The sequence below is a fragment of the Mercenaria mercenaria genome, chromosome 13 (genome assembly GCF_021730395.1).
Source record: "Mercenaria mercenaria strain notata chromosome 13, MADL_Memer_1, whole genome shotgun sequence".
Taxonomy (NCBI): domain Eukaryota; kingdom Metazoa; phylum Mollusca; class Bivalvia; order Venerida; family Veneridae; genus Mercenaria; species Mercenaria mercenaria.
Window position 1 is genome coordinate 39,099,378 of NC_069373.1, and position 23,286 is coordinate 39,122,663.

Below are 23,286 nucleotides of genomic sequence, written 5' to 3' on the forward strand. Positions count from 1 at the left end.
GTTCAGGTCAAAAAATCGATAGGGGTCATCTACAATCATCCTATGAAGTTTCAACATCCTGGGTAAAGTGGCTCTCAAGTTATTGATCGGAAATGGTTTTACATGTTCTGGCCCCTATAACCTTGACTTTTGATGGAGTGACCCCTAAAACAATAGGGGTCATTTACTCCAAAAGCCCTACCAACCTATGAAGTTTGAAGGTTCTAGGTCAAATAATTCTCCAGTTATTGATTGGAAATGAAGTGTGACATACGGACGGACAGACAGGGCATAAACAATACGTCTCCCTCAGTGGAGAGACATAATAATATTACAGTCATGTAAAAACCTTTAAAAAGTAAGTTTTTTGTGTTCCATCACCGCATTATTCAGCTTAGTTCCATACCAGGGGTAAAGCATTTATGGTATATATTACAAGATCTATCTGTTGACAGAACGCATGACTATTCGAAGAACTGATGTAAGTATGGGGTCAAAATATTACCAGAGATATTCAGACAAAAGAAGGAAAATAGATAAGGCAAACAATGTACATGTGTTTCTGGAACTCTTGCACTATATGGCAATGTAATGATATTATGTAAATGTAAAGCCATATATCAAACAGTTCAGACAAAATATGGAATTGTACACGAAACTTAACTAATTTCTAGGTCAAAAAAGGGCCGTAACTGGGCCCAAATCCTTGTCCTAGATATGTAGTCTTTGATGGTAAACAAGTGGTCAAAATTTCAAAGCCATGTTTCAAACAGATCATACAAAATATGGGCTGGTATGAAAAACTTAACTAATTTCCAAGTCCAACAAGGGCAAAATTAAGTCAAATATCTTTGACAATATTAGTTACATATTCTTACAAACAGATGGAGATCATCCTGATAAACAAGTTTCTAAAGTTTCAAAGCAACATGACTTCTACGAAACCATTTTCCAAGAGGTTTTGACAAAACATGGACTTCTATGAAACCAATTTCCATGTCCAAAAAGGGCCATAATTCAGCCAGAATATCTGACAGAGTCATGTACTCTTGCCTATAGATAGAGACTGTTATAACAAACAAGTGATAAAAGTTTCAAAGCCATATGTCAAACAGTTTACACAAAATATGAACTGGTACGAAAAACTTAACCAATATTTGTGAGTTAAAAAGGGCCATAACTCAGACAAAATCCTTGATGGAATTATGTACTCTTGCCTAAAACTGAACATGATGATGGTACACAAGTGCTGAAAGATTCAAAGGTGGACTGGTACAAAAAACTTAACTAAAGTTTGAAACCGACACCAATGCTGACACCGTGGTGAGTAGGATAGCTGTCCTTATTCTTCAAATTGTCAAGCTAAAAAGTACTAAGTATTCAAACCAGAAAGTTCCAAGTTGACAAAAGAAATGTCAAGTTATTAATCATATAAAGAAAAAGATGTCTACATTATAGCATAACTATTCAGATATTTTTGGGGACATTCAAAAGCTCTAATTGACTAAATTTTGTCATAACAAGCAGTAAGATATTCAGACTTATATAGTGCCTTTTTCATGACAACCACATTCAAAGCATGTTACATAAAATGGTAACCACTGACAGGATGTCAAATTCATTATGTTACAGTACAGACACAGAGCGATCTAACTGGAAGGACAGAGCCAGAGAAAGCCCACATAACAGAGAGAGAAATCGTTTAGATACAGACATGTCCAGCTAATTAGCCTAGCTCTTTGCAAATAGACAATCTGGTTCTTTAATGAGCCCTGTGTAAAGCACCAATACATACAAGGCTATTTTCCCTTCCCTGGCTTCTTGGATAGGTGGGAGACACTTGAAAGTATCTAAGTAATTTCCAGTGCGTGGACTGAGATTCAAATCCAAGACCTCTGTATTGACAGTAAAGTGCGTTACCACTAGACCACCAGGTCACCTGAAAGAGTGAAAAGAATTATTCAAAACATCTAATATTCTGTTGTTAGGTCATAAATATAAAAAATTATCAGACAAAAATATATGAAAAGAAAACCACTTCCACTATGAAAGCTTAGTAAAGATTTAGGTGTTTTTAAAGTAATATCTAACGAAAAGTGGGGTCTCAATGTCAATTTAGTACCACCTTATTTATGCGGAATGTTTCAGTTTATATTGAGTTAATTGTAATTTATGCAACCACAGCACTCCACGACTTGTGGACATATAAAGCCATTTAAGTGTATCATATCACCTGCATGATATTTTGGAAAGGAAATGTTATTTATCTATCTTTGCTCCTTTGGAACACAACAAGATTATCTTCCAACAGGATTTATGTCAGATTTAATGGTCTAAGACCTGATTTACTATTTAAACATACACTAAATAAATTTCTCCTGTTGAAAAGACCTGTATAACTTTCTAAGCTGTTAAGATTTTCCACTTCTCCACACACGGTGTATTATTTTCATTTAAAAGTTCAACTTGACTTTCCCTATAAAACTGTATAGTTTTAAAGGTGTTTTGGAAACTATCATTACCCTTACATTTATTTTGCAGTAAGTTTTGCAGTCATATTCATAATAATTCAAGAAGCTGCAGGAGTGGATAAAAACAGGCCCTAACCACAAATCTTCAAAAATATAGAAAATTTAGGCTTAGGAATTGGTTGACAAATTTAATTGATAAGGCAGATTCTTTCAGGTTTACAACTTTATCTGTCCTCGAAATGTATGGAAACATTGGGCAGAAAACTGAGAAATAAACATAAACAGAGTATATAAAAAAGCTTTAAAAAGGTATAGGGTTTATCATATAAAATTTACTTTAAAACAGTATCTATACACATTATATAAAATTATAGTATTACAATCCTATCACTTATACAATTAATGTCTTTTAATATGGAAACAGAAGGCAATAAAATTAAAGAATTATAGAAACTTGCAATATGTGCAGCAAAATAAAGGGAGTTAATACAAAATAAACAGACAGAGACCTAATTTCTATGATATTTATAGCCCAAAGTAGTAATTCTACCAGCCTTCTTTTAAAACAATGGTATCAAATAACCACAATCTGCAAATTTTGAATAGAAATTACTGAAACAGGAGAGGTCTCTTTTATTGAAAATAAAAACATAGTGCCTCCCTGAAAGTCATACTGTCATTTCAGTAAACTAAAAGAACTGTATCTAAACTGATATTTCTTTTTCTTTTAAAAAATCAGCAAAATGTGAAATTTGGAAACTAAAAATGTGAAGAAAAAAAACATCCTGTTGTTACTGTTGTGAAATGACTGCAGCTGTTGAAACAAACAGGTAAGAGAAATAGGTAAAATATTAGACTGGCAAAACTAATTTGAGCCGCACCATGAGAAAACCAACGCAGTCTGGTCAGGATCTATGCTGTTCGCTAACCGTTTCTCTAATTGCAATATGCTTTGAAAGCAAAAAGCATGGATCCTGACCAGACTGCAGGGATGTGCAGGCTGGTCTGGATCCACGCTGGTCGCAAATGCACTATGTTGGTTTTCTCATGGTGCGGCTCATTCTGATACTTGAAGAAACTTTATTCTTCATTTTTGCAGACAGGCATATTCATAAAACATAAATCATTTCTTATTGGAGTTATTATCATTTTTTTTGCTGACTTTAAAGGTGGTCAATCACATTTGATCAACATTTTGTGACATTTTTCATTTTTAGTAAATTCAATTAGAGATTTATTTAAGGAACAAAAGGACCAATTATACAGAAATTGATCCCTATTAGAAAAGTATATTTTAATATTTTTTATGACATTTTGAAATTACTCACCTTTAATAGGAAAGTATTAAAAAAGTGGACTACCGCTTCTGATATCAGTATAATTTGTAATTTTACATTTGCATTTGATAAATATTGGGATATTTCAACAATATGAACCAAAAGGCAAGTTTTAAAACAGTATATAACACAGCATTTCCAATATATCCTTGTTGCACAACCAAGATAGGTAAAGGGAGGTAATAATAATTTTTCAAACTTGCATTTCTAATGCATTTCAGCTAAATATTTATTTGTTATTGTAAATATTTATAAAATATAACACAACAGTTCTTATATTCATTAGATTTCTAACTCAAAATATGTTTATTAAATTTATATATATGAATACGTACCTTTTACTTTATATATATGCTAAAATAACTCTACCTTGGTTGAGCAATCGTGACAGGAAAATCATTTTGTTAAAAATAACTCCAGTGAAGTTTTAACATGTATTAAGCAGACAGTAAACATAAATAAATGTAAATGATCATTTGTTAAACTTTCAACCAAATGCATTGCTTGGTCAAAGTCTGATAAACCACCTTTAACCCTTATCATGCTGGACACGACTGATTCTGCCTTGGCGACCAGTGCAGATCATGATCAGCCTGCACATCCATGCAGTCTGATCATGACCTGCACTGTTCGCCATTCAGTCAGTAACTTTTTGGTAAGCATCCCTTTTAACAGTTAATGATACTGTCCAAACTGAAAGATGGACAAGTTCATTATAAAACTTTAGCAGGGTAAGGGTTAAAACATAGGTGTTTGTCTGACAGAACTACATAACAAATATCTTCTATTTAATTTTATTGGGCAGAGTCTATACTCACTATAATCATGAAGCTGTTTAATGTTTAAAATATATTGAGCCATGCCATGGGAAAACCAACATAGTGGGTTTGCGACCAGCATGGATCCAGACCAGCCTGCGCATCCGCGCAGTCTAGTCAGGATCCATGCTGTTCGCTAACAGTTTCTCTAATTGCAGTAGGCTTTAAAAGCGAACAGCATGGATCCTCACCAGACTGCGCGGATGCGCAGGCTGGTCTGGATCCATGCTGGTCGCAAACCCACTATGTTGGTATCCATGGCACGGCTCATATTAAATTATTGCATGGAAGTAAGTGCCAATGAATAGTTACAAAAATTTTACACTTAAAACTGCATTAATCTAAATGTTTGGACAATGATCAGTTGGTGCATGTCATATGTAATTCTTCAAGTTTTATCTTGAAATAATCCTAGTGACTTATAGATAAAGTTGAGCCAGGTTCTCCTGTTAGGGCTAAACTAGTAGTCTTGTATTATACTAAAATAGCCATCAATAAATCTCTCTTTCAGGATGGATGACCTCCAGTGGCCAAAGGCTCTAAATAAAGTCATCACACAGAGATGGAGTCAGTTAAAGAACACTCTTGTCATGAAAGACTTCGTGGACTATCTTATCCAAAAGCGGGTAGTTACCCTTGATTACTGGATGGGTCTTAAATCCAAACCAATCTCTGAGTCCGAGCGTACAGAGGATTTCCTAGCCCTTGTGATGAAGTTTGACAAGCAGAAATACAATCATTTCATGGAAGCATTACTTTCTATCAACAGACATGACCTTGTAAAAAGCCTTGTAAAAGTAGACAAAGTCAACTCAAAGAAACCAAAAGATGTAGAAAATGAAGATAAGCAACCAATGACCAAGAAGGTCAGTGTAACAATAGAAAGAAGTAAGAAATTAAAGGAGGCTGACAATGACAAGAACTATAAAGGTCAAACTGATGCTGATCAAATGCCAAGTGAAAGTGCAAGTACCTCCAGTGGAACAAGCAGTGGAAGTCTGGAATCAAAAGCTGAGAAGGTGGAGAGGCAAAAGCCAACATCAAACAGACAGGCTGAAAGTACAAACAACTTATACAAAGGGATAGGAAATGCAGATATGCCCGATACTGCAGGTAAAGATAAAACTTTGCTTAAATATCACTGTAAGAAACATGGAATGAGTACAAGGCACTGTTAAAAGCTACTAAAATTCATCAAAATGTATACCATTTTCACCAGTGCATGGTACTTAAAACTACAACAATTCACCAAAATGTACACCATTTTCACTCATCAGTTACAAAAATTCACTAAAATGTACACCATTCTTACCTGTACAAGGGACTCAAGCTACACAAATTCACACAAATGTACATCATTTTCACCTGTACACTACTTACAAGCAATATGAATTCACCAAAATGTACATCGTTTTCACCAATTTCACCAAGCTACAAGAATTCACCAAAATGTACATCGTTTTCACCAATTTCACCAAGCTACAAGAATTCACCAAAATGTACACAATCACTTAAGTTATATGATTTCACCAAAATGTACATCAATTTCACTATTTACACATGTACTAGGCACTCAAACTACAATAATTAACCAGACCCGCCCGCTTAGCTCAATAGGGAGAGTGCAGATATACGGATCATGAGTTTGATCCCCAGGCAAGGTGTATGTTCTCCGTGACAATTTGATAAAAGACATTGTGTCAGAAATCATTTGTCCTTCACCTTTGAATCATGTGCAGAAATTGGCAGAGAACAGGTTTGTACTGGTACAGAATCAAGAAACACTTGTCAGGTTAACTGCTTGCCATTACATAACTGAAATACTGTTGTAAAACAGCATTAAACCCAAATAAACCAAACAAATAATTAACCAAAATGTACATCATTTTCACCATTTGTTAAATAAAGGTTACTTTTACTTGTACAAGGCACTTCACCAAAATGTAAACACCATTTTCACCAGTCCTGTACTCGTCACTTAAGCCACAAGAATTCACCCAAAATGTATACACTATATTCACCTGTACAAAGCACTGAAGCTGCAATTATTCGCCAAAACGTACATCATTTTCACCTTGATATTTTAGATTTGTAAGAGCTGTCAGACTGCTGGCTGTGTAACACAAATTAACATTGGTTGTTTAACATGAATCCCTACACCTGAAGTGAATTTTGCAGGTTTATTGTTCTCTTGAGAAGGAACACTTAGAATTGGTAAGTCACATTTGACTGAGCAACTGACCTCGAACTCACCTCGAAAACTGTTGTCATTACTAGCTGGCCAATCAAACTCCTTGACCTCAGAAATAACCTCTGACGTTAAAATTATTCTTTCCTAACTGAGGCGACTCTGGCCGAACGCGCTCTGCAGATTACATATTACAAAACCCGAGGATGGAAAAGTGGTGTTGTTGAAACATGCAAAATATCTGAATAGTGAACAGTTCATACATACAGTACAATTGCGATCCTACGAAAAGCCAAGGGACCGGCCGTTTTTTTCGTAATATCGCATTTTCGTTCGAGCGCAGCATATGAAATTTCGCTACACAGCACCTTGTATCTACACGTTGTAACCCGTGATATTTAAACATGTTATTTTCGTATCGGAGTATATGTACATGTATACAAATTTTATATGTACATCTGGGTCTACTACAAATCTTATTCGAATCTGAAATGTAAAACGGGTTGTTTTGTTTTTCTTCACTTTTTAATCACTGTACATAAAACATACAGGGTACATTGTTGCACGAGAACAAAAATAGCAATTGCCTATACCGATTCAGCTACCCTTCACTGAATTGTTTGGAATAATAAAATGACAATTACAGACGATCAGGACTTAAATATTTTTATCTGTTTTATCTAGTGATTGTTTTAGACGTATATATATCGAAACAAGTGTGACTGATATGTCATCCGATCTGATAGTTAGAGAAGAAAAAAATAACCACTAACACAACGTATGTGTTTCGAATTTAGTTTCTAAGTTTTCACACTTTAATTACTGTTTACGCCAAGCTAACTGATCGTGACACTTTCCACTGTAAAGCGTTTTTCACGCCATTATGGAAGGTGTGAAAACTTAGACGATACATGTATTTGTAAAATCGCAACTAAAACAAGTTGAAAACAGGCTTTAAGGGCATAAAAATACATTCGTAGGAGCGCATTTTTCATAAAACTGCATTTTCGTAAAAGCGCAACTTTGTAACATAGAAATAAGAAGGAACGCAGCCGGGACCACAACACCTTTTCGCAGTATACCGGTATTTCGTTAAATTGCGATTCGTAGCACCTCGAATGCACTGTACTAAGATCAGCTTGTCTGGATGTGCATGCTGATCTTGGTCTACACTGGTCGCAAAGGCAGAATCACTTGCCACCAGCAGACTACAGGTTAAGACAGCAGGCATCTGTTAAGGAATATTCATATAGAGTGTTTACTTCTATATTACTTTTTTAAACGTTTGCTATATTTCTGTTTAATTTGATAAACATTATTACTGTTACTATTTCTATTATCATTATAAACATTTATGGCACATCAAACAACACAGTAGAAAGGGCAATCTATCTTGACATGATTCCATCTACAATATAAATTTCCCTTTCTTTTTATCAAAGGTAACTTAAATGTAATTTGATTACCCTTTTAATTAGTGTAACAAAAGACAAGAGGGTGTCACATTGTCTGCCTTGTATGTAAGACAAAGAACAAAAATAAAATCAACGACACGAAAAATAAAGACAAAGACTATATATAAGCCGGCTGACGTGAGAAAAATACTAAAAGTCATATATCAAAAATGGTGAAACAAAAAATGGGTAAGTTCCAACTCCAGTTTGTAAGTACATGTACATGACAAAATTTTATTTTTCAAGGACAACAGCTACATTGTTAAATACTTGCGTACAGCTAAAACAATTTTCCATTCTTTTACATTACTTCACAAAACTAAGAATCAGTTGGCATGTAGAATTAAAAAGTTTTGGCATGTAGAAGGCATTCAAGAACTACAAACTGAAAAACTAAGAATCAGTTGGCATGTAGAATTTAAAAAGTTTTGGCATGTAGAAGGCATTCAATAACTACAAACTTGAAAAGATCTGCAAAACTTGCCTGTTTATTTGCTGTTTTTCCTGGTTTTATTCTATTTTATGGCTCAAAATTTTATTTCAATGTCTGAGTTACTGCCCTTCATATAAGTACAAACTTCAGAACAAACTACATAATACTGGTATGTAGAAATTCAAATTCAAGTGTATTATACATTCATGTATGCTGAAATAAGACACTGTAAGCAACATTTATAATATGTAACAGTACATTACAAAAACTGAAATGGATCAGCCAGATTTTAGGCATTTTAAAAATCTCTAGCATAGTAGTTCTTCAGATAATTAAAAATTTGTGATGTCAAGTACAGACAAAAAGAAAACAAACAAGAGGGCCAAAATGGCTCACCTGTTATCATTGCACTTAAGGACAAGAAGGTCAAAAAAATCCTAATCAAGATCAATCAAAAGAATTATGAGAAAATATAGTTGAAATTTTCTTAAAGTTACTTCAAATAAAATTATTTTCAAATCAGGGCAGTAGTTTCATGCCCGAAGGATTACATCAGAGGAGGATAGGAGCAAAATTTTGACTGATGAAGCCCAAAGGACAGGAACAACAAAGGGAAGAAACTAAAAACAAGAGGGCCATGATGGCCCTATATCGCTCACCTGAGTACCATTCAAGTTTGGACATAGAGCACATAGGCATACACATTAAATATCATCAGGATCAACATTTTCTAGTAACAGTCCCTTTTGACCTAGTCAGGGCCAATTTCCATATCAAGTTCCTAGGCTCAAATGCTGCATTTTTGTACTAGCATGACTATTCCTTATCCTGAGAGACTTAAATAACATTTAAAACCAATCTCATTAGATGCTGCTGATATACATTCGTTTACATGAAATAAAGGGAGGTAATTTGTCATAAATTCAGTCAAAAGTTATCTACCCTGATTGTCTGAGTCCATCTGATGGCACAATGACATTTCAAATCAGTATCTTCATTGGTTACTGAGATACACCTACTTTAATTTGAAACAAAGTGAGTTAATTTGACATAAAATCTGTCCATAGCTATCTACCCTGATTGCCTCAGTCCAACTATTAAAGAGAGTAATGAAATTTCAAATGAGTTCTATAAATATTTACCGAGATAAATCCATTTTTATTAAAATCAGGGGAGGTAATCATGCATTGGTATATGCATGTAGAAGATACAAAGTACAAGCCTATACAACAATATATTAGTAAAGTATTCATATCGAAAACTGTTCAATTAAGAGTTATCTAATATGACTATTTCTTACCATGGAAGACATAAATAATATTTCAAAACAATCTCATTAGAAGCTGCTAAGGTGTATTCATTTAGATAAAAAATAAAGGGAGATAATTTGTCATAAATTCAGTCAATATGTATCTTCACTGATTGGCCAAGTCCATCTGTTGACATAAATGAAATTTCAGATCAGTATCTTCATTAATTACGGATATATACCCATTTTAATTTGAAATAAAGGGAGATAATTTGACATAAAATCAGTCCATAGTTATCTACCCTGATTGTCTCAGTCCAGTTAATGACAATACTGAAATTTCAAAAAAAGTCCTATAAGTACTTACTGATATAAATCCATTTTGATTACAATCAGGGGAGGTAATCAGATATAAAATAACTCTGGAACCTACGCTTGGAGCTGATAGATTCGTCATGGAATCAAAGATTTATTGTTGTTGAAGATATTTTGGAAGTTTGTATCAAATCAAACCATAAATGAAGTCTCTATATGGTTGCAGAAGCCGAAATAGCAAACTTTTGGACCTTTAAGGGGCCAAAACTCTAGAACCCATGATGGAATCTAGCCGATTCAAGAAAGGAACCAAGATCTTGTGGTGATACAAGTTGTGTGCAAGTTTGGTTAAAATCAAATTATAAATGTAGCTGCTATTGTACAGACAAGGTCAAAATAGCTAATTTTGGCCCTTTCAGGGGCCATAACTCTTGAACCCATCATGGGATCTGGCCAGTTCAAGAAAGGAAATGAGATCTTATGGTGACACAAGTTTTGTGCAAGTCTGATTAAATTCAAATCAAAAATGAAGCTGCTATTGTGCAGACAAGGTCAAAATAGCTAATTCTGGCCCTTTCAGGGGCCATCACTCTGGAACCCATAAAGGAATCTGGCCAGTTCAAGAAAAGAACCAAGATCTTATGGTGATACAAGTTGTGTGCAAGTTTGGTTAAAATAAAATCATAAATGAAGCTGCTATTGTGCAGACAAGGTCAATATAGCTAATTCTGGCCCTTTCAGGGGCCATAACTCTGGAACCCATAAAGGAATCTGGCGGGTTCAAGAAAGAAACCAAGATCTTATGGTGATACAAGTTGTTTGCACGTTTGGTAAAAATCAAATCATAAATGAAGCTGCTATTGTGCAGACAAGGTCAAAATAGCTTACTTTGACACTTTCAGGGGCCATAATTCTGGAACCCATAATGGGATCTGGCCAGTTCAAGAAAGGAACCAAGATCTTATGGTGATACAAGTTGTGTGCAAGTTTGGTTAAAATAAAATCATAAATGAAACCTCTATCGTGCAGACAAGAAATTGTTGACAGACTGACGGACGCACAGACGACGGACAATGGACAAAGGGTGATAACAAAAGCTCACCTTGTGCCTATGTGACAGGTGAGCTAATAAATCTAAGTCCTCAGAAAAAATATCTAAGTCCAAAGGACAGGAACAACAAAGGGAAGAATTTAACCAAAAAGAAAAACAAGAGCTGTCGGAGGACAGCAACGCTCGACTATTCAACAGCCTTGTCAATTGAATGAATACAAAAGTTGAAAAAGGGGCATAATTTTGTAAAATGCAAAGTAGAGGTATTGAACCTCTGTACTGCATGTCGTATCATGACAGTGAACAAGTGTGTGAAGTTTCAATCCATTCTAATTAGTGGATACTGAGATATCAGATTACATACAAAAATTTAACCAAAAACTGCTAAGTCGAAAAAGGGGCATAATTTTGAAAAAAAAGAGAGTAGAGTTATGGGACTTGCTTAGTGCATGTCAGATCATGATAGTGAACAAGTATGTGAAGTTTCAATCCATTCCCATTAGTAAGTACTGAGATACCAGCTTACATACAAAACCTTAACCAAAAATTTCTAAGTCGAAAAAGGGGCATAATTTTGTAAAAAAGCAAAATAGAGTTATGGAACCTGTGCAATGTAGATCAGTTCATCACAGTGAATAAGTGTGTGAAGTTTCAATCCATTCCCACAAGTGGTTACTGAGTTACCAGCTTACATACAAAACCTTAACCAAAAATTTCTAAGTCGAAAAAGGGGCATAATTTTGTAAAAAAGCAAAATAGAGTTATGGAACCTGTGCCATGTAAGTCAGTTTGTCACAGTGAATAAGTGTGTGAAGTTTCAATCCATTCCCACAAGTGGTTACTGAGATACCAGCTTACATACAAAACCTTAACCAAAATCGGGACGCGGACGCGGACGCGGACGCAGACGCCGACGCCGACGCCGACGCATGGGCGAGTGCAATAGCTCACTATTCTATGAATAGTCGAGCTAAAAATTCTTACAAGGTACAGATATGTCAAAATACACCTAAAAATTGGAGGTACCATCCATGTTATACCGCAGAAAAGTGGTCTCGGTTTTTCCCTATGGCCAATAATAAAAAAGTTACTAAATAAGCTATTTATAGTAACATAAAAGGGAAGTAATTGAAAAAAAATATTGTAAGTCAACAAAAGAAGGATCTGCCAAATAAAAACAAGAGCACTGCAATCGATGCAAATGCACAGCAATATACACATAAAACAAGGTCATATGACCTTTGACCCCTAAGTGTGACCTTGACCTTGAAGTGAGCCATCCAAAATATGCGCTCTGCACATCGTTCTGATGAGGTGAACATTTGTGTCAGGTTTCTTTGAAATCCTTCAAGGGGTTCAAGAGTTACAGAGTGGAAGGGAAATTGCTAACCAACAGACATACAGACAGATGGACACCGAGGCGATAACATAATATGTCCCTTCGTAAAAAGGAATCAAGATCTTATGGTGATACAAGTTGTGTGCAAGTTTGGTTAAAATCAAATCATAAATGAAGCTGCTATTGTGCAGACAAGGTTAAAAAATAGCTAATTTTGGCCCTTTCAGGGGCCATAACTCTGGAACCAATATAGGGATCTGGCCGGTTCAAGAAAGGAACCAAGACCTTCCTGTGACACAAATTTTGTGCAAGTTTGGTTAAATTCAAATCATAAATGAAGCTGCTATTGTGCAGACAATGTCAAAATAGCTAATTCTGGCCCTTTCAGGGGCCATAACTCTGGAACCCATAACGAAATCTTGCCAGTTCAAGAAAGGAACCAAGGTCTTATGGTGATACAAGTTGTGTGCAAGTTTGGTTAAAATCAAATCATAAATGAAGCTGCTATTGTGTAGACAAGGTCAAACAAGAGCACCGCCTTGCGGGTGCTGACGCTCATCTGATTTTTTTTGTGTAATAGAAATATTGTCCTACCCATCATTTTCTAAGTCTAAAAAGGGCCATCATTCTTGCAAAAAACAGGATAGAGTTATGTTTCTTGATGTACAGTGTCCACTTATGATGGTGAAAAACTGTTGCAAGTTTTAAAGCAATAGCTTTGATAGTTTATGAGAAAAGTTGACTTAAACATAATACTCAACCATTTTCTAAGTCCAAAAGGGGCAATAATTATTGCAAAAAGCAGGATGGAGTTATGTTGCTTGCTATACAGGGTCAGCTTTTGATGGTGAACAAGTGTTGCAAGTTTCAAAGCAATAGCTTTGACAGTTTAAGAGAAAAAGTTGACCTAAACATAAAACTTAACCAAGAAATCTGATATTTTCTAAGTCCAAAAGGGGCCATAAATCTTGCAAAAAGCAGGATGGAGTTATGTTTCTTGCTGTACAGGGTCAACTTATGATGGTGAACAAGTGTTGCAAGTTTTAAAGCAATAGCTTTGATAGTTTAGGATAAAAGCTGACCTAAACATAAAACTTAACCAAGAAAACTGATTTTCTAAGTCCAAAAGGGGCAATAAATCTTGCAAAAAGCAAGATGGAGTTATGTTTCTTGCTATACAGGGTCAGCTTATGATGGTGAACAAGTATTCCAAGTTTCAAAGCAATAGCTTTGATAGTTTAGGAGAAAAGCTGACCTAAACATACTTAACAAGGCAACGCCGACGCCGACAACCGCTCAAGTGATGACAATAACTCATCATTTTTTTTCAAAAAATCAGATGAGCTAAAAAGCTAATTCTGGCCCTTTCAGGGGCCATAACTCTAGAACCCATTATGGGATCTGGTCGGTTCAAGAGGGAATCGAGACCTTACGGTGACACAAGTTTTCTGCAAGTTTAATTAAATTGAAATAATAAATGAAGCTGCTATTGTGCAGACAAGGTCAAAATAGCTAATTCTGGCTCTTTCAGGGGCCATCACTCTGGAACCCATGATGGAATCTGGCCAGTTTAAGAAAGGAACCAAGATCTTATGGTGATACAAGTTGTGTGCAAGTTTGGTTAAATTAAAATCATAAATGAAGCTGCTAATGTGCAGACAAGGTCAAAATAGCTAATTTTGGCCCTTACAGGGGCCATAACTCTGGAATCATGATGGAATCTGGCCAGTTCAAGAAAGGAACCAAGATCTTACTGTGATACAAGTTGAGTGCAAGTTTGGTAAAAATCAAATCATAAATGAAGCTACTATTGTGCAGACAAGGTCAAAATAGCTGATTTTGGCCCTTCAGGAGCCATAACTCTGAAACCCATAATGGGATCTGGCCAGTTCAAGAAAGGAACCAAGATCTTATGGTGATACAAGTTGTGTGCAAGTTTGGTTAAAATAAAATCATAAATGAAACCACTATCGTGCAGACAAGAAATTGTTGACGCACAAAAATAGCAAATTCTAGCCCTTTAAGGGGCAATAACTCTAGAACCCATGTGGGATCTGGCCAGTTTTCGAAAGGAACTGAGATATCATGCCAATACAAGTATTGTACAAGTTTGATCAAAATGGCTTGCAAAATGTGGTCTCTATCTTGTTCACAAGAAATTATGGACGGACGGACGGACGATGGACGAAGGGTGATCGCAAAAGCTCACCCTGTCACTACGTGACAGGTGAGCTAATTAAAAACAAAACAAACAAGAGTGCCAGAATGTCACAATATACACCCGTCACAGTAAATTTCTTTACTCTAGCACCTGTATTTGCAAATGGAATTTTAATTTTGTGGTTGTTTAGTAATCATTGTAAGTCATTTGTTTTTCTAAGTCTACAAAAAAACTCCTTACCAGGTAGAGATACATTAAAATACACCTAAAATTTGAAAGTAACATCTATATTGTACCACAGAAAAGTCGTCTTGTTTTTTCCCTACGGTCAATTATAAAAAAGTTACAATATAAGTTATTTATAGTAACAACTAAGGGAAGATAATCTTAAAAAAAAAAAAAAAAAAATCCAAAATCCAAAAAAAAAATTGTAAGTCCACACAAAAATCTTTACCAGGTAGAGATTGGTCAAAATACACCTCATAATTGGATGTAGCATGCATGTTGTACTACAGAAAAGTGGTCTCGATTTTTCCCTACAACTAGTAATGAAAAAGTTACAATATAAGCTATTTATAGTAACAACAAAGGGAAGTTATTCTAAAGAAGGGAACTGCGCATGACACTTCATCTCATGATGGTGTATAATTGTGCCAAGTTACATCAAAATCCCTTCATGCATGAAGAAGATTGCTTCAGACAAAGTCATTCTTGTATCTGACCTTTGGCCTCTAAGTGTGACCTTGACCTTTGACCTAGGGACCTGGTTCTTGCCCATGACACTCTGCCTCGTGGTGGTGAACATTTGTGCAAAGTTATATCAAAATCCCTCTATGCATGAAGAAGAAATGCTCCGGACAAGGTTTTCATTCTTGTATCCGTTGACCTCTAAGTGTGACCTTGACCTTAGACCTAGGGACCTGGTTCTTGCGCATGACACTCCGCCTCTTGGTGGTGAACATTTGTGCCAAGTTATATCAAAATCCCTCCATGCATGAAGAAGATATGCTCCGGACAAAGTTTTCTTTCTTGTATCCTTTGACCTCTAAGTGTGACCTTGACCTTAGACCTAGGAACCTGGTTCTTGCGCATGACACTCCGTCTCATGATGATGAACAATTGTGCCAACTTTCATCAAAATCCCTCCATGCATGAAGAAGATATGCTCCGGACAAAGTCATTTTTGAATTTGACCTTTGACCTCTAAGTGTGACCTTGACCTTAGACCTAGGGACCTGGTTTTTGCGCATGACACTCTGTCTCATGATGGTGAACAACTGTGCCAAGTTTCATCAAAATCCCTTCATGCATGTAGAAGATATGCTCCGGACAAAGTCTGTGGACGCCGCCCGCCCGCCCGCCAGGGGCGTTCCCATAATACGTCCCGTTTTTCAAACGGGCGTATAAAAAGTTATATAATGGGTATAAGAAAATGGAGTTGCAATAGAAATGTGTTTAGATGACAAGCAAAACCATTAAGCTCCTAAAGTTACAAATATTTCCACTGCAGAACTTGTGCATGTTTCTTGATACAATCTGACAATCTATAATGATTGTATTTGTAGTACTATGCTTGAAAGTTTTCAGAGACCATATCTCTGTGCTTCTTTGGCAAACCTACCACTCCAACCTAAAATTATAGGCTCACTTCTGTATCAGAAGTATGATAAATACCATATTAAACAACACATATTTTGATGATATACAAGTATTGCACTTGATTATACAAACTTGACAGAAATGGAACACAATAATATGCTTGTTATTTCAGATGACAAGAAGGAACACTTGACTAGTACCAAACCAAAGAAGACAGCGGAGTTTAAGGAAATGGAGAAAACAGAACAGGTCAAAGACAATGAGAAGCCAGAAAGTACAAAGAAAGAAAATAGTGAAAGACCTGGTATGTCACAATGCTAATATATTATGTTTTAAAGTGATGAAGCTGATTTCATTTTCTTCAGTTCTTACTTGATATAAAATGTTGGCTCATGTTTGCAAATTTCACTGTTTTGAACAATGGGATCATCATCATATCATCATCATAGTAATCTTGGTACAGACCTATGCTTAAAAAAGACCGATAAAGATACAGATGGATATGGAATATTCAATGGAAGTTTCCTTGTTTGACAAACTGACAATTAAAATAAATCGTTTTTGTTCTGTACTGCTGATTATATAAAATGTATCTGTTTTGTTCTTTGTTCATGTTGTAAATATGTAAAATGTATTATGTTATTATGTTGAGGCCCATACGGAAGACTGCTTTGGCAAGTATGCTGCCTCGTTAAATAAAGTCTTTATTATCATTATTATTATTATATAAGAGCCAACAAGAACACAAAGATGTACACAACCAATCTGTGCAATGCCCATAACATGACACAGAAAATGGGTAGTATTTGTTTTCAAAAAAATGTCTGAAAAGACAAGAAACAAAAAGAAAACTTGTTTGCTTTTACATATAAGACCAAAATATCTTTCACTGTGAACATCAGATTTGTCATTTTAACTTGTCACTGCAGCACTCCTGACAAAACTGCATCTGTAATTCACCTAGTGAAAGATATTTTAGCCTTACACTGACGTCAAAGTATATCTTCTTTTTCATTTAAATACACTAACAAATTGAAGAGACAGTAAATAACTAAAAGATTTTTAAATAAAAACCATACTCTATACTATAATTCATTAAAGCTAAATGTAAATGGATGGGCAGACAACAGATGCTGAAGATAAAAAAACAGTTTGTCTCTTATAAAATGGGGAAAATTGTTCAAATTAAAACATAGAACAGAAACTTTTCACATCAAAAGTAAAGTAACTGAGACTGAAAAAGAAATCCAAATATCTTCAGTTTTTTGTCATCATAAAATGGACTTAAGTTTTTCGATTTTGTATATTAGGTGTTGACCGCTAAACACAGGTCACCAAAGAACCCAGACTGGATCACAGTCACATCTTTTCCTCTGACAAAAAAATATTTTTTCCCTATGAGGCTGACTGAAGTGATTCAAATAAATATTTCACTTATTTAAAAAAAAAATCTTATATTGCTATCTAGTATACATTATCAAATAAAGGTATATATACTGTTTCAGGAACTGCAAAGAGCCGAGAAGAAATTCTCGAAGAACGGGAAAACTTACTAAATTCCAGGGAATCCGAACTTAGCAAAAAGGAAACAGAACTTAAAGAGCAAGAGAAAAGCCTAATGGAGAAAGAATCTGCACTTTTAACAAGAGAAAACAGTCTCCTGACAAACCAAACAAAACTAAATGAAATGGAGCCACTGTCACTGCCAGCACAACTGCAACATTTAAGGCAAGCTGACTCTAATTCACCAACAGCTTCAACTACAGCCTCATCAGAACTGCTTGCAGATGTTAGGGAACAGCTTAAAGCAATGAAGAAAGTTAGAGAAGAGATTGAATCAGAGCATACTACCAACTGTAGCACACCAAAAGAAGAATTTGCCAGACTGCAAGATTTTCATAATGTGCAACAGAACATAGATGAACTGAAAGAAGAGATTGCAACCGACAGAGAAAGTAGAGGAAATATTCAGAGGAAAGTTGAAGATTTAAAACATGAAATAGAAACTCTTCATACAAAAATCAAAACAATGGAGGCAGAAAAAGAAATCAAAAATGTTGATGTGGATAGGGAAATTAACAGGTTAAAAACTGAACTGAAGACTTCTCAGTCAAATTACAGAGAGGGTATCAACAGAATAAAGATGCAAATGAAATCAAAAGATAAGGAAATGACTGACTTAAAGGAGACTGTTGAAAAGGCTAAGGAGCACTCTAAGGATCTTGAGAAAAGAATTGAGATTTTGGAGATTGACAAGAGAAAATATGAGATAGAACTGCAGAGATATGAGATAGAAGTTTCAAATCTGAGGAAAACTCTAGAGCAAAAAGAAACCGAACTTTCAGATTTGAGAAATTTACTGGAACAGACAGAAAATGAAAAAGAAGAACTAATTGATGAACTAGCAGACCTTAAAACTGAAGTTAACAAACTGAAGGCAGACAAGAAAAAACTTGAAGCCGAGAAAAAGACATTGCTGGGAAGATGTGTAAAGCCACAATGGAACCAGAGCCCAACCGGTTCCATCAGAAAAAATTCATTCAAATGATATACAAGTAATGTTTATCATCAACAAGAATGCCAAAACACAGTGTCCTACTTTATTTGTTTTATACATGTACTATTCTTAATACTCCTAATGAAGACTTTATTCATCAATCTATGTCCTGTTACAATCTAACTTTCTGGTACTTCTTTATGAATTTTGATCTCACCATTCATGTATAATTATGTACATCAAGAAAAAAACTGCTACATAATTGTTTTTATCAAGTGCACTATACAGTGGTAATGGTATGTAATTACATTGGAGGCACATATGAGCCATGCCATGGGAAAACCAACATAATGGGTTTGCGACCAGCAAGGATCCAGACCAGCCTGCGCATCCGCGCAGTCTGGTCAGGATCCATGCTGTTCGCTAGCAGTTTCTCTAATTGCAATAGGCTTTGAAAGCGAACAGCATGGATCCTGGCCAGACTGCGCGGATGCGCAGGCTGGTCTGGATCCATGCTGGTCGCATAGCCACTATGTTGGTTTTCTCATGGCATGGCACATATTTTCTTCCCCTTTGAATCAGTTCCATCTCATCTATGGATGTCTGAGCCCTGCTTGTGTCCTCATGTGAGAAAGGCATCTAGCTGGCTTATGCAAGGCAAGAGGCCCAATAAGCTTAAATACTAGTAATGCCTTCGTGGGCATCTGAGGGTTTTCCTCCACCATTAAAAGGTGGAAAATTGCCACTTGACTTGAATCATGTTGGTGTGACTTAAAACACAACAGAAGAAACAAGCAATATTTTCTCGATATGCATCATATTAAACTGAGCTGGACTCATAATAATTTCATTAAACATTGGGGAAGGTCTTCTGTTGTGTCATATATGCAGTGTTTATAGGTTCAGGTAACTGTCTTTGACACTGTTCTGAACTTAAAAACTTCAAAGACTGATTTACCCTGTATCTGCTAACCTTTCAAGACTTACTGGTCAACTGATACTGTTCCAAAATGAAAGGACAACTATCTTTCCTCACTGGAGAGTATGAATACATACCCAATCTGTAGATATGTTACTTCTTTATGTGTTATCTTATTTATTTATGTTTGTTTTACACATGTTAAATGTTTATCATCTAGACACACACATGTTTTATTCAAAATGTCACAATCAGTTTTCTTTGATCTCATGGTTTGAATTTTGTTTACTTATAAATAAACTTACTGTTTAAAGATAAACTATTTCTGTTTTGTTACTTTCTGGGGAAAGAATTTTTTTTACATCTTCTCTGCCACTCCTTAACAAACTGAAATTAGAAACAGAAACAGAAAATGAACAACTTAGTCTGAAATGTGGATCTCATATCAACACCTTGTTTATTAAAAAGTAATAAAGTCTGAGAGAGAAGTCTTGTTAGTCAATACGGAGTCCCTAACTGGTTATGGAAAAGGAAAGCTAAGTTTCAATTACTAGTAAGCCTTAATATGGCCTATACAAACTGAAAAATTTTCAAATGAAAGATAACTGAAAAATGTATATCAAAACATACTAAAATCATTTTTAATACAGAAAAATCATTTTCTTTAATTAAAATATGTCACTGAATATTGCTGAAATCACAGATTTTAGAGAAAATGGGTAATACAACAAATGGAAATTTTTGAGATGCAAGCACAATCAAGTAAAACAAATATATTTTGACCATAAGTCCAGCGTCTTTCAAATAATTTAGGGTCATTTTTTTTGTTATGATCGACAGTTGTGCCAATATTGAAAATGTCAAGTTTGTTTAAAATATCATTAAAATTTTATGGTTTCCAATACCTGTAATTCTAAATGTTTTCATTTACATCAGATTCAGGGGCAAAATTTAGCTTTTGAGCAATTGCCAATTTTCACAAGTCTGCAACAAATTTCAACAGACAAATTATCAGCTTTACTCAGTTTTATTCAACTGTCTTTGATAGAAATTTTATTTACATTAACAACTAGTTATTTTTTGGATTGTACACCAAAAATTGAAAGCATACTAAGTAAACATAAAAATTTTGCATGCTTCCAGGGCAAAAGTCACGTGCATTTTTAAAATGTACTCGCGAGTACGCAAGCTTAAATATGAACGCTGCAGATATTTTCTTAAATCAGGAATAGAATGAACTTGGCCTAGGAATCATCAAGATAAACATTTTGACCAAGTTTCATGAAGATAGGGTCATAAATGTGGCCTCAAGTGTGTTAACAAGCTTTTCCTTTGATTTGAACGGGTGACCCTAGTTTTTGACCCCACATGACCCAGTTTCGAACTTGGCCTAGGAATCATCAAGATAAATATCTTGACCAAGTTTCATAACGATAGGGTCATAAATGCGACCTCAAGAGTGTTAATAAGCTTTCCTTTGATTTGACCGAGTATTGTATATAATTGTGGTTAAATTCAAATGTAAAATGTCACTTCTATCGTGTTCACAAGGTAAAAATTAACAAATTATGGCTCTTTCAGGGGTCAATTAGGGGCCGTAACTCCAAAACCTATGATTGGATCAGACGTATTCATCATGGGATCCAAGATGTATTGTTGCTAAAGTTTGTGTGCGTGTTCGGGTTTAATGTCTTTTTCAACAACTTTTCAGTCATACAAATGACGGTGTCTACTTGTAGCAGTGAGCACAATGCCCAACTTTATAGAGCTGCCTCACTGGAATATCACGCCGTAGACACAAGGCATGATACCCCATCCAGTCACATTATACTGACACCAGGCTGACCAGTCCTACCTCTTAATCACTATCCTCTTAATACTGAGCGCCAAGTGAGGAAGCTACTAGTACCATTTTTTTCGTCTTTGGTATGACGTGGCCGAGGATAGAACCCATAACCTCCCGCACTTGAAGCGGACGCTCTACCACTAGGCTACCGAGGCGGTATCAAATCAAACCATAAATGAAGTCTCTATATTTCTGCAAAAGCCAAAATAGCAAATTTTGGCCCTTCAAGGGGCCATAACTCTGGAACCCATGATGGGATCTGGCCAGTTTTAAAGGAACCAAGATATGCCAATACAAGTTGTGTGGAAGTTTGATTAAATTCCATTGCAAAATGTGCTCTCTATCATGTTCACAAGAAATTGTGACAAAATGCAATCACAAAAGCTCACCCTGTCACTACATGAGCTAAAAACATACTCCATTTTGAGATAAGTGAACCTCTTTCTATAAAGTTTGTTTTTGTAACAACTGTTCTATAGTCTTCTTACGGAGTATATATGTGCCAAGTTAAGTGAATATCCAGCCATATATCAGTAAAAGAAGAATTATGGAAGTGTCTAGGAATCAGATTCTAGAGGTACGGATCCGTACCTCTGGACAGACAAGCCTGTTAGGGGTTTTCTAGGGGTACAGACCTCCGTTTTTCTAGAGATTAAGGGTCATTTACATTTCAAATTTTGTTGAAAATGAAATAACAAATAACATTTCATCAGAATTCTCCTTAAACTTGGATCTAAATGGTTTACAGATAACAACATTCATCCGATTTGTTGCATTTTCTTTCGGATCGTAAATAACCGAGGAACACCAAATAAATCACAAAGTTTCGAACTGGCAGAAAAAAAAAAGATATAAAGATTAAACAAAATAATTTTAAGTATGTTGGGGGAAAACTATTTTTAATTGATAATTAGCCCTTAGTGTATTTACGTTTTTTCACACATTTGGTAGCCGTTACGAGATACATGGGACGTTTTCACAAACAGTTTCTTTTACTTAATGTCGCTTAATTGATTATTAAAGTTCCGTGCCAATTATCATTATACAACAATGTACATTGTTAAATAACAAAATAGATAAGATTGGTGCATATTATTATGCCTAATTTATTTATTTATTTATTCATTTGCTGAATTTCAAATAGAATTCATTTAAGGGATAGATTCATTCATTAATCTAGCTGTTATCAACAGTTTATTTGACAACAAACTAATTCCTATCGGCACAGAACAGTGTATTCATTTGGAGTTCCTCGGTTATTTAGGTTTTGAAAGAGAAGGTAAACAATCGGACGAACACTGGTATCTGTAAACCAATTGGATCCAAGTTTTAAGTGAAGACTGGTTAAGACTTTGTTGTTATTTCATTTTCAACAAAATTTAAGATATAAATAACCCTAAATCTCTAGAAAAAGGAGGTCCGTACCCCTAGAAAACCCCTAACAGACTCTACCGTACCCCTAGATACTTCCAAGAATTATAGACCTGTCAAGAAAAGCGGTGCAAAATCTTTCACCTTTTACCGAGACCTCAAACTTCTATGTATAACTCGTTTTCAAATATTAATGGTGTTGTATTGTTCATTTTATGACAGATCAAAAGACAAATGAATTAAAAATATATTAAATCAA

At 35.3% G+C, this 23,286-nt stretch overlaps 2 protein-coding genes across 2 annotated transcripts in view; one reads left to right on the top strand and one right to left on the bottom strand.

Annotated features, from left to right (window-relative positions):
• Nucleotides 1–1,788: 1,788 nt before the first annotated feature.
• LOC123528711 (uncharacterized) overlaps nt 1,789–23,286 on the bottom strand; it is an 84,022-nt gene continuing 62,524 nt past the window's right edge. The window contains exons 10-11 of the transcript XR_008366751.1: nt 20,116–20,197; nt 1,789–1,918 (exon numbers count right to left, since the gene is read on the bottom strand). The gene's annotated coding sequence lies outside the window, so the exon portion shown is untranslated. The remainder of the gene's footprint in view (nt 1,919–20,115; nt 20,198–23,286) is intronic.
• Nucleotides 3,124–19,261, top strand: LOC123528712 (uncharacterized). The gene is made up of 4 exons (XM_053521597.1): nt 3,124–3,280; nt 5,117–5,718; nt 16,567–16,698; nt 17,900–19,261. Exons 1-4 carry the CDS (start codon nt 3,255–3,257, stop codon nt 18,940–18,942), a joined length of 1,803 nt encoding a protein of 600 aa, XP_053377572.1. The 5' UTR covers nt 3,124–3,254; the 3' UTR covers nt 18,943–19,261.